At 37.4% G+C, this 13,310-nt stretch overlaps 1 protein-coding gene across 1 annotated transcript in view; it reads right to left on the reverse strand.

Moving 5' to 3' along the window:
- The window catches only part of LOC143900821 (uncharacterized), a 130,322-nt gene that overhangs the window by 95,484 nt on the left and 21,528 nt on the right, over positions 1-13,310 (reverse strand). The window contains exon 3 of the mRNA XM_077412559.1: positions 2,021-2,133. Coding sequence (XP_077268685.1) covers positions 2,021-2,133 — 113 coding nt within the window. The remainder of the gene's footprint in view (positions 1-2,020; positions 2,134-13,310) is intronic.

Below are 13,310 nucleotides of genomic sequence, written 5' to 3' on the forward strand. Positions count from 1 at the left end.
TGGTATCTACTATAACAATCTAGATATAACATAATCTATATAGATAAACATTATATCATGTAGTTAAGAATGTCAATATATCCACTGATATATATACTGATAATTCGATCGTGTGAACACCTCCTAAATCGTGCCGGCACGGAAAAGTCTCGGATCGGAGGAAAGTAGCTCTCGCTATGTGTACTGAAGATAATACGCTTCTCTAAGTAATGGTCGGAGTTCACACTCCGGGGGGATTAGAGGTAGAAAAAAAGGAATTGAAAGCTCGAGATACGATGGCGGAAAGACGCAGGGGAATGAAGTGATTCCGAAACACGAAATATCCGCTGTCTTGTTATCTACGTCTTTATATTCTTTTTGTCTATTGCTCCGAGTCTCGATTTCGCGGAGCACGAATTAGCAATAGGACATGAAATTGGACGATTGCGAGCTGTTAATTAAACGTGAAGTACAGGATTAAAGATATACCTGTCGTGCACACGATTAAATAGTCGCATAAATTTTCAGTAACGTAGAATATTTGTTACACGTAAGAAATTCTATTTCAACCTTTTGCTAGCGTGAAGGAAAAGTTTAGCCGCCCGTAAATCTCATAACTTGTAAGTTTAACGCTCTCGTGACAACTCAGATGGTTTCATGTGTTTGCGTTGCTAGGAACCAGAAGGCATTTGCGTGTCTTCATGTATTTGCTTTGCCAAGAGCTAAAAGCAATGAATGTATTCTCTATATATATTTGTTATTTGTATCAATATCTGAAAAGATAGAATATCCCATCTCTATATAATATATAGGATATTTCCTATTTACGATATTTTAGATTATCGTCAGATTAAATTCGTTATATTCAAGGCAAATTGTTTCCTCGCATTTAAGAACGCCGTTAACGGGCATCGCACGCAGACGGAATTCGACGGTCATGCATGGCACCGAACCGAGTGAAATTAAGCTCAAAATATTCAGTACACACGTCCACGGGGATTACGGGACGGGAATTCGTGCAACTCATGATTTTCTTGATAAAAAGTACATGCGTGTAATATTACGTTATTGTGTGTTTATAAATAAACTGAACGGAACATCGAGAGCGTCGCGAAGCAGCACGAATTGCTGTGCTGCGACACGTCGCGCGTCGGTAGGAATTGTTTTTCCTATATACCAACTGAACGGACTCGAGAATTACCGAAGAGTCCCGTAGAACGTAAAGAGGGGATTCTGGATAATCTTCAACGTTATTCGCAACGATCCGCGGTTGCGGGCAGAAGTCCGTAGTCTTCAAAGCGTTCACGTGTTCGTTCGTGTCAGTCAACGGAGTATAAACTTTCTAATTGAATTAGAGGTCGGCGCTCCCTTTGCCGTGGCATTTTACTCAGCGATCAAACAGGTTCTCCGATATGCCAATTTGAAGGTATTGTAAAGACATTGTAAAGGTATTGTAAAGTTATTGCACGTACGCACGGACGAGGAATGGGTATCAAGAAGATACTTATTAGCAAACTTTCGAAACTTAAATTAATTTCAATATAAATTTCACAAATAACTTCACTGAAGTTCGTAAAAATACGAAATAATGCAAAAATTCAGTTGCGATCCTTGATTCGAGAGAAATTATGTAGATTTGACTTATATAAAATTATATTCGCGAAACAATAAGCTTGACATAATATTACAATACCGTGAATATTTGAAATGTATGGAATTAGATAACACACACTAAAATTTGTAATTATTTTTTTTCATATATATATATAAATATATATATATATAATATATATTTAATATATATTATCTAAAAAATATTTTTAGCAACACATTTTCTATGAGAATCACTGGTATAGTGTCTGAAAAAGAACTGACAAACCGCGCATTACGGAAAACAAATAACATGTATATAACAGCAGCGGTGTAAATCCATCTCATGCCTTATGATAGTGTCGCGTGTGCGCTGGGGAGAGAGCGAAACAGCCGCAGGATGGATAAATCCAGGGGAATCGGAAAGGCTTTTAGAGAAAAATGTACTCACCGCCATATCCTCGCTCCTGTAAGCCGTGAGGGTCTGCTCGTCCTGCAGGAGGACGCAGTAACAAGGTTCCCAGCATGCCTCGCTGGCAGCCTCACCGACGCAGCATTCGGCCTCTGCAAAAGAGAAAGATGGTCCCTCATGAATAACCCAGGCAAATAGACGACCGGCACCGACGACACCATTGTGCGTGTCGTCGTCCTACGAAAAAGTAAAGTCACTGATCAAGAGAGTGACTCGCAAGGATAATAGACTGGGCGTCAATTATCCTTCCGAGAAAGAAAGAGAAGGAGCGCAGTCAAGAGAAATCATCGGTAGGTAATGACCGATCGGACGTGTATCATCCTCTCGCGAGCGGAGATATCGATTGCTTTTCCGTAATTGCAACGCGCGTTCAATTGCGGTTATGACTTACAGAAATAACATGCGTCGGAAAAGACGTAATAATATAACTATCTCACGCGTTGCAAATCGAAGAGAGTTAGAAAAGACGGTATAATAACTTTCAAATGTTTGATTTCAGGATAGAGAAGAAAAAAAATCGCGAGAATAAAGCAATAATTCTAACTAATAAAAGCATTCTTCGTTGTTGATTGTAAAAGACAAGTAAAAAAAGCAATCATTCCAACAACTTTTACTTATTAAATATCTTTAAAATTAATAATGTCGTCAAAATATTAATGCAAATTTAATAAAGTGTTAAATAAAATTTAAAGAAACTTATATGAAGAATGAAATTCTTTTCTCTTTGTTAGCCGAAACTCGAATCAATCTTCGTTTTTAATTGTATATAAGTCAGGAATGATCGATGTCTCTATAAAGGTTGAAACAATTGGCATTCCGCAAAGTTTATCTTAGCAGTATCTATATTTGAGTGATAGTTCCGCTACATACTTATACTCTGGCTATGATTTATGAGGTACGTACATAACCATCCAAGACTTATGCAGAGACGCGTAACAACATTATCCAGAACATTCTTACGTGATGGAAGCAAGAATGATGCATTACGGTCAAAAACGCAGACCAATGTAATGAACGAAACACGTGTCTGATAGCTCGGAGACATTGTCGCTATCGTTCATTACATCGTTCATTAGTACACGAGTAAGTACGCGATCGACACCTTTAAGGAGATCCTATAGTCGTCTGTAACACACACACCGACACTTTGTTTAAACCTCAACTTGTACGCTTAAAGTGTACGTTTGCAATAATCATTTTTCACAGATAACTTTTTTGTTTAGAGTCTAAACCTAATTCTGACAACGGTATCGTATTTTTAGATGTAATCCGCTGGCCACGCCACAGTCTTTTTGTAACAATACATTGTAGAATTTTTATATAAAGTGATTGTTTTCGCAAGTTGAGGTTAAACAAAGTGTCGGTGTTACAGACGACTATAGGATCCCCTTAAGCATATAGAAACTATTTAAAAGACTTTCTCCCCGAGTCGTGATTACAAATTGTACATTCATGACACGCAATATACGCTTTATTTACGGGATGCCGCACACGCGCATGCGGTTTCTCATACATCTCTGAAATAATTTCACGAGACGGAGAAACAATACCAGCACTTCTCTCACACAGTGCCGCGAAAAGCATCGACTGAGAATCATGATTGTAATCGGAGTGCAGACAAAGTGTAAGTCGGGATATATCAATTTCAGTCGGTATCGTCTGACGATTGGAAGCGTATTGTTTTTACGAGAAACGGAAAGAGTAAAAAAGGGCGAAGAGAGACTGAAGTACAAAGCGATGAATATTACAAAAAGGTTTTTTAATTTGACTGAACGAAAACGTGCTATCGAAAACAAACGCAAATTGCAACTGATATAGAATCGAAATAATTTAATAATGAAATAATAAAATACAATAAAAATAAATGTCGCCGTGCCATGCGATATTATGCGTTGTCATAAATATATAATACGAAACGGATTCCTGGACCGTTCACTTTTCATAAAAAGTAATAAAACTTGAAAACGTCTTTGAAGACATAGTGCTAAGTCATCTCTCCCTACCGTATATCACAGAAAAACCGCGTGAACGTGATCGATATAAAATTATAAGGCACTCTATGCGGCGCCTCCATTTCCTCGGTCTTCTCGCACTTCTAACGCGCTGGGAAATGTAATTTGGAGCAGTCGATTACATCATCCATTATCGAGCACTTGTCCTGATAGCAGGAAATCTTATCTTCAAAGCGTGAGAAGAAATTTTTAAATAAATGAGAAAAATATATAATTGTTCTTTAGAAAGACTGCGATAAGATATTAATAACATATTTCGTATGTGCATAATATATCCAGACAACACACATGCCTAAAAGACGTCTTTTAAATACATATATATGTCTAAAAGATGCTTTAAAGATGCCTTAAAGATGTCTTTTAGACATGCGGGCTATCTAGGTAATTGGCCTAATTTATTCAGAATATATATTATAATATAAAGTTAAAAGAATTCACACATATTGCCTTTATGATTAATATATCTGTTTCATCCTATATACTTCATTCTTTACTTCAAACAATTTCGCTTCATTACTCTCTTTTGCTACTTTTACTTTTTACTTTATTATTTTTTATTTTTTTATTAGTAGATAAGTAAAATTGCAAACCATTCTATATAAATATTTCCCATCTCGATCTTAAACTTAATAAAATCTTAACAAAAATAATACTTGATAACTATTCAATTCAACTCCTTGTTACTAGGCAGATTATCAAATATCGATCTGCCAAGTAAAGTATAAAATCTCCTTTTCTACAAAATGTAATAGATGAATCGCGCTGATTACGAGAGTACGTTTAAAACAGCAATATGAAAACGATCTGCAGAAACGCGAGAAACTGGTTTGGCATGTTTAGAACAGACTATTAACAGTAGTAAACTCGACGAACAAAGATAAAGAGTGGAAATCTGTCGTGACGATAGCCGCAATCCGCGTGTACAACTGTACAATATAGTTGGCATGTGTTTCTTATAAGTAAGATAGTAACACGCTGACAATTTTATGACTACGCCGCAGCGGCACGCTCTTCGCGCGTTGTGCTTTATTTGTGATAATTTTTAATGACATGCCCGCAAGTCATACCGACATATGATTACCGTCGTACGGCTGCCATTTCCTCTGTTCGAATACCATGTTGTGTGCTTCAATTTGTATTACGCCAACCAACGGTATTAGCGGTCTGGCGTAAGTATAGATATCTGTGGCTGAAGAGAAGCTCGTGCGGGTCTGACGAGCGCAGTGCCGCTGTTGATACCGTTGAATTCTGCGGTACACACCCGTTTAGACGAACGTATCACTCTTAAGCATGTACCGCGTCGTACCTCCAAATTCGAGGTACAAATTTCTAAATGGAAATGGCATTTCGAGTTATACGCTACTAAGGAGATACTTTTCCCGGCACCAGTAGCACGAGGTATGGAATACACGAGGTACTGATAAGGAGGAGATACCGATTGGAGGTACCGCACTTATAAATTCAAGGTACAATTTTTTAGGAGGTACAGTTTTAGGAGGTACAGTTTTTTAGAGGGCTTCCCGTATGTACCCCGTACATACGTACCTCGTACGACACATGAATCTCGTACAAATGTATGTACCTCCTACATAACGTATCTCGTATATACGTTCCCTTCTATTTTTGTGGATACTTATGTCCCTCGTAATTACATAGGGACTTTATTTCAACAGGTACCTCCAATTTTTGGCGACACCCTCTCAATAGCCATCATCTTATACTTTATACTACTCCGCGTCTCTGATTCCGCGAATATTGAAAAATATATCGCGCCGCGCGGAAGCTACCCCTATTCCCGCGGGTACCGTCGCAAAAAGTTCCTAAATGATTAGTCTCGCTTGGCACTAAATTTTTCGTTACTTCCCGCCGCCGCGTTTTTCCCATAATGGACGCCGCCTCTCCATATTCCGCCGCGCGCACGAGATATCGCATTACTTTTATAACCCACGAAATTGTTCGCCCTGCCTTCGAGCACTCGCGGCACTTTACGGTTCTCGCAAAACTTTCGAGATCGTATCGCACACTTCCTTTTTTTTCCTCCCGAAATACACCGTTCGACGGCCACGGCAAAACTCTCTTCTCGGTTGGTTTTCCATTGCTTCTTTCTCATCGAATTTCGAAAAGTATAACGTTCAACTAAACGCTGTAATCAACGTACGGAAACGTTTGCATTTTTATGCTGACAATTATCAAACAATTCCGAAGCAGTTTGTTGATATCGTGTGACCACATGTTAAAATAATACCATTAAAGATTTATTCTAAAACTAGAACTTATAAATTTATGTCTACAAATTTGATCAAATTTGACAAAAATAAAGTTTTGTTCCTAAGAACATTTTACATTTTATTTACAACATATATTTAAAGACTAGACTGAATATTTACCTGAAAGAAGATTAAAACTTTGGTCAAAATTTTTACATTGGTATTAATAAAAAAGAAGATTTATGGCGTAACGACACTTATGACCGCATTAGACTATTTTCATGAAAAAGATACTATTTTATATCATTCTGTTATGTTTAAATCATTTTTTCATCTTTATATAGCTGTTTGTGCGAATTATCCAGTAAATTTTGAATTTCAAGATAAAAATATACATTCCCTTTCTTTACTTTTCACAGAGTTTCAACAGTAACTTCAACAGAAAATATCTTGTTCCTTCGCTCGATACATCTGCTTGTTGCCGGAAAATGGAAGCTTCAAATATCAGATTTCAAGTATCAATTCTGCGATATTTCTGTTATTGGAAATTTTTAAACTTGTCAACACTTTTCGCTGCGAGGAAAGACGGCAACACATCGTATTCTTACTCGACAAAGTTTTCACACTTACGAGCTTAGAAAGCATCGAAAAATAAATTTCTAAGATTATACCGCGTCAAATCATAAGTTGCATGCTCAATCCGCGAATCTCATATCGCGAGGTACAAGCATCCAGATAGTTTTTCGACGCGCACCCTCGACGTTCTTATGAATGCATACGTATGCTAAGTCCCGACGCGAGGCCTCCGGCACGTATATGGCGCACAATGGACAATGCCGCGCCGATATCGTGAGAGGCGATTCAAACCACCGCTCCAACGATTACGATGACGATTAGGACTTAAACTCCGGCGGAAAGCTTCGCCGCTCTTTGGCGGTTGATCGATCCCGCACACCGCTCGACGTGTCCTTGAATCCTGAACAATCAATGCGTGCGCTGCGCCAATCGGCAAGTCGGTTGGCATTAGTAGTAAGTAAATGGGATATGCATGGAAAAGCTTTTTATACGCGTGAATTTCAAATGGCAAAAATGAATCAAGCCAGTTTTGCGTATTACATCAATATTTGTAATATCTATCATTTTTCTTACAAGAAGATTATTTATATACTCAATAATTAAAATTTTTATGCGAGCTAAAAAAAAAGCATTCATTTATATTAAATTAATAAGCAGAATTTGCGCCGTTATAATGGATAGAGATGTTTATATATTTTTTCAAAAGATATAGATTATATAAATCTATAAAAAGAGTATAGGCTTACACAACTTATTAAAAAATAAATATCCTGAGAGATACATTAAAAATGCTCAAATTAAATGAATTATTTTATGTATATGTATTATTTGTTAGCTGAAATCAGATATTTAATTAAAGCGATTGATACCTCAAATATATGAACAATTCACAGATATTAATAGCGATTAACAATGCAATTTGTTAAATAGTTGATGTCGTAGCAGAGGATAGCTACCATTATATAATATTAATTGAACTAATGTTTCATTCGTCTGTTATTATCGAATTTGCCGGATAGCACAACATATGATATCGTATTCCAACTTCATTAACTTTTACATGGCTCTAACTGTAGTATAATTTTTAACAAAACTTATCAACTAAAAACCCAAGTTACTCTATTTTGTGACAAATACAAAATTTTGATAACTGCATCGCTCTGTCGTAACAATCCTACAAGAATTCGATTTCATCGACTACGTGGAATCACGTGGTACAAAGTTTCTCCCGGAAACAATGACGACGACGACGACTACTACAGATACTTAGAAGTTCCGCAAACTTCGAGATAGTTCCAGCGGAACAAACTATATATCGTGAGGGAGAAGCAGAAGATAACGAAATTCACGAGACACCATCAGGTAACCGAGCAAGGAGGAAAAAGAAAATGACGAAAAAGCCAAGGACGTAGCTACACATCTAGAAATAGAATCAAAGATGGACACAAGAGACAGTCGGCAACGAGAAACATCTACCATTTCTAACAAGCAGCAAAGAGTTCTCTATGAATTTTCTGTATGATGTAAATCTATCTATATAAGTTCAATTTATCATTTACAATTTCTCTTACAATAAAAAATTGTTTTTAGATAAATTTCTTAAAAACATCTTTTTTTAAATCACCATTCTACAATATTAAACGTGTCTTAGAACAATGTGTCTCGACTCGCCGAGACACGTCAAAGTATGATTCTCTCGACATGATAAGAAGAGACTTTCTACGAGATTTTCCAGTCGACGTCTTTGTACAGAGTAATGTTATAATGCATCGCCGTAATGTATTTAAATATATTTATGGCGGTAGTAAATGCGAACAACGCGAAATAATATTTATACATCGATATATGTGCAACAAGATATCGAACCAAACTCGGGCATACGACCGTATCCGGAATCTTTTATTCATTTTTCTATCGATAAATGGTAATGACACCATCATAAGATCGATAAAACATTACGTAGCTGCTCTATACCTTTTTGTTCGGGGAACTGGCCTCGTAAAATCAATACGACGACGTCGCTTCTAACTTTTACGCCTCGATGTAACCGGAAGACGCGAGTCTCTAGGTACATCACGGAATGTTACGATAACGCGTTACCAATATTGACCACAGCTTTGTAAACTTTATAGTCCGAAATCTTGATTATACAATATGTTTAATATATTGTGGACATCGTAATTTTTGACAAAATCCAATCTCAACATTTAGGGCCCAGTTTCACAAGTGTCGGTTAACTTTTATAGATTAACTCACTCTTTGTCTCTTTTTAAGGGAGACGTTAGAAAGAGACGAAGAGTAAGTTAATCTAAGGTTAAAAGTTAACCGACGTTTGTGGAACTGGGCCTTTTAGTGGCACTGACCTCTTCATGTTTGACGTTACAAAACATATAATCGTTATTATTATATATTCTTAATGTCTCAAATAATTTTTAATTTAATAAATATGTTATTAAAGTAGCTTTATTTGAATATTCTATGTTGTTATGTAATTTAAAGTAACGCTATTTCGTAAATTAATTTTGCTACGTCTATTTTTTTTATAAAAAAGCTATTTTTATATAAATATACTCGGTTAACTATGTCAAATATATATATCCATGCTATATATTGTATAAATCTCATACATTAATGGTGTGTCATTTTGCTAGCGAGTCTCGAGTCTAGAATTTTACAATTACTCTTCGTGTAAGCACCTGATCCTCGTGATTTTTATGTCGTCGCTTCGTCACGACATTGTTCCATCGCTATCGGTATTTCTCCGTTGATCTCGCAAGGTCTTTGCATCTGCATAACCAGCCAGCCATGTCGAATAGTCGAATGCCGCGTCGGGTCCCGAGAGAAATCGGGGACGGATAGATACGCGCGGCCAACACAGTAGCGGAGTCAACTATTTCTCCGCGGAAAAAAGGGACGTCCTGTAATAAAATCGGAAATATTTCGCCATCACCTGTCCTTGAATCAAATTCTGCCTTTCTCCTCGCAGCACGTGCGTTTCTTCGAATTTTTCCTCCGTGTGTATGAGCGCGCGTGTGGTGCACGCGGCGGCATTCCCGCGGGACTCTTCCCGAGAGAGGGACCTTGCAATAAATCCCAATTTCTGCGTATTCTATTCAAATCCGTCTATTTTGAATGGGGTCGCGTCATATTCAACGTTCCCACTTCTCCACTCTCTTTTCGGGAAAGAGATTACGCCGAGATCCTATATACGTATATGATCCTATATAAAAATTCATATAGGAAGAATGTGTGTGTGTGTGTGTGTGTGTGAAAGGTATACGATCTTAGATAAATAAAATTCGTACGTATAAAAAATCAATGTTACTAAATAAATAATAAGTAATAATGTATATTTTCTATTTGTTAACTATATTGCACGTGTTTTACTATATAAAAATAAATTTCCAAGTTATTGGATTTATGAAAATCTTATCATCGTTTGTTTGAGTGATGATTTGTTTAACAATAAGCGCTTTAAATCGTCATAACTGTGATCTGTACCGAGTTTCATTCTGATTCTTATCACTGCAAATCCAAGTGTTATTTTAGCTGAAGCTCTTCTTACACATTCCTTGTCGTTTTAAATCACGTCATTTAACACGATTGAATGTGTTAACTTTTAATTTAATATGATTAAACGTGTTAAACGACGTAAGTCAACATATGAAGAAACATGTAAAAAGAGCTTACAGTCAAATGCGTCATTTTTAGACGTTTATACGTATAAAAATAACACACTTAATTTGCAGTGATAACGCATCAATTTTGTTGCTATCCAATTCTTGCTCCTCATCACCCTCTTTCTCCTCTTATTCATACTTCTCGTTATCCTTTTAGCAGCGTTTTAATTCCAAGAGTAGAACAAATCTAACTACGCAGCTATACCTATCCGACGCGAAAAGTGTAAACCGCTTAATTTTGCGCTTGACTCTTGACTCTCCCGCTCGTTCGTTAATATTTCATATCCGGCTTGAAAGTTCACTGCAGCACTCTCGAGTGCGCGCACGTCTCTACGTTCGTCGTTATATTTGCACGGGGACATGAAAACAGATGAGGGATGATGCTAGGGCAGACGCGGAAAGGGCGAGCCCTCCTCCGGGCTCGTCACTCTCGAGATAAAGCCACGTCCTCACGTGCAAGAGTTACGGAAGAGGAGCAGCATTCAGGGATGGTCGCGCGTGTCGCGACTAGGAAGTAGACGCTAGCTTGTACCCGCGCGGACTAATTAAATTCACCGAATAAATTAAGAGAGTGCGCCGACACACGCGCGATTTTATCGCCGGTTTAATGATGCTGAATTCTCCATCGGTGAGGATCGAATTTGTTTTCTTGGAATTCTTTTTCGGGACGGTATGCGATCTCACGCGCGCGACTAATCGCATTTGCATGATGGGATGACGAGTGCGCAAAGAAACGGGAAGAGGGAACCGAGTCAAGTGTCGTCGAAAGAGAAAAAGAATAAAAAGAAGAAGAGTGTTCCGACCTCTCAAACAATCACAAGACTCTAGATGCGAAAACCTCGAGCGAAAAACGAAGAATGTCAAGTGAGTGTCGCGAGTGATACAACCAATTGCGTAGCGTGTGAAGTGTGAAGTATTGCGAAACTAAAATATCAATTAAAAGATGTGCGTTGCGATTGTACACACATTCATGATTTGAGACACTCATAAGAATTTACACGGATTACCTTTGAGAATTTATCAAGGATCGTCAAATTTAGTCTGAGGAAAAAAATCCAAGTTTTGTGTTCACAAACAATATTAAATGAAACTTAGCTTGCAGGGCGCACGTTACAACCGTCGCGTCGTTCGTACAAAAACGAACACGACCGCAACCCTCGTGTGAAAGTGTTGAGAATAGACAAAGGGATGACAGGCGAGAAGTTCTCCAGCTTCTCCCAGTCACGGGAAGCAGTGTCCTCCCTCTGAATTGCGAGAGAACAACGAAGCCGCGTGTATCGCGGGCGTATAACAGTTTGCATGTGCGCGTGCGCGTTTCTATCTCGACCCGAGATTATTTCTGCGGTCCTCATTAGGCTCATGTCGGGTCCGGATAGTTCATTACTGACGATCTTATCCTCTGGCCCGGTTTCTCAAGAGAGCTTTTCCTCTCCCGCTTTCTCCCTTCGCCTTCCTCCGTAATCGTCGTCCTACGCTATGTCGCGACGCTCGCAGCGCAATTTTCCGCGTTTCTTTCACAAGAAGATATATACGCAAGCGTATACAATCGCGATACACCGTCCTATCGTTGCTAATTAATAAGCACGATACACGCAAACACGCGCCGTCAAATGGAACCATCAGCACACGTATATAGCGCGCTGCAAGATCGGTGCAAGACTGTATTACAGTCATTAAGTAATTGGGCAGACGCCCGAGTACCCGAGAGCGTACAACGTGTAAATTGCTACATGTTGTCCGAGAATGAGATTACGACCTGTTTGCTTCATGAATCGGTCCACAGTCTCCTATTTACGTGATACATATCTATATACAACGCAATCAGCAATAACGCACGAAATTTGCGAAAATCAACTATAAATTCTTTTACAATTAATTATTGAAATTTCCTTTAGATTTTTATTTCATAACAGAAATCAATATATAACTATAATATTCTTTTCATAGTTATGTTCTGCTTTTAAAAGAAAACATTGTAATATTACGTTACATTTTACATTGCAACACAATTCATTACATTTTTTAAAACTATTGTTATTGTCAGCTATATAAAAATTCATTTAAGATCTTAATAAATAATTAAAATTTTTTATTATTTTAAAGAATCAAAAATTTTATCAAAAATTTCTTATTTCTTATTAAATAAAAAAATTAAAAACTTTTATTACAATTAGATATTATTTTCGACTTAGTTTTCACAAAATTTGTATTAAATTAAGTTTTCATAACACAGCAATCTCAATAAATAGCATTGCAATAGAAAATTCTTAAATCGGCAATATCGGTTCTGGTAAAGTAAATTGATAACTGAAGGACTCCTCTAGAGAAATAATATAGTTCAAATAATCGGGGCAACATTGCATCAATGGCGTACGTACACAGCTTATAAATGGATTGGCTTCTAAGTTTTATTATTCCTTTAAACCTTTCAGATGAATTATCGGTTTATCAACTATAAACTATGTCCATGCCAGACGGAGGCGAGCAGACAGATTTCATCTGTCGTCTCGTATACCACAGCAGAAGTCGCTTCCAATAGAGGGTCTTCTGAGCCGTTCACAAAGGTGTCTATCGCTTTCAAAAGGCCACCTTTTCTTCGATCATCTGCGTCTTCTTTTTTTCAATCCGTTTCTCCAAACGATTCGATATCAAACCACTCGTCTTTACAATTGCAGCCGGAAGAAGAGAAGAAATGAGATCCCTCTTCTATCAATCAACATATCACATTATACGGACAAAAAAACACATAATTGTAATTTTATATATATATATATATATATATATATATCATTAA

Source organism: Temnothorax americanus, unplaced genomic scaffold (assembly GCF_048541705.1).
Source record: "Temnothorax americanus isolate GAGA-0224 unplaced genomic scaffold, ASM4854170v1 Scaffold30, whole genome shotgun sequence".
NCBI lineage: Eukaryota > Metazoa > Arthropoda > Insecta > Hymenoptera > Formicidae > Temnothorax > Temnothorax americanus.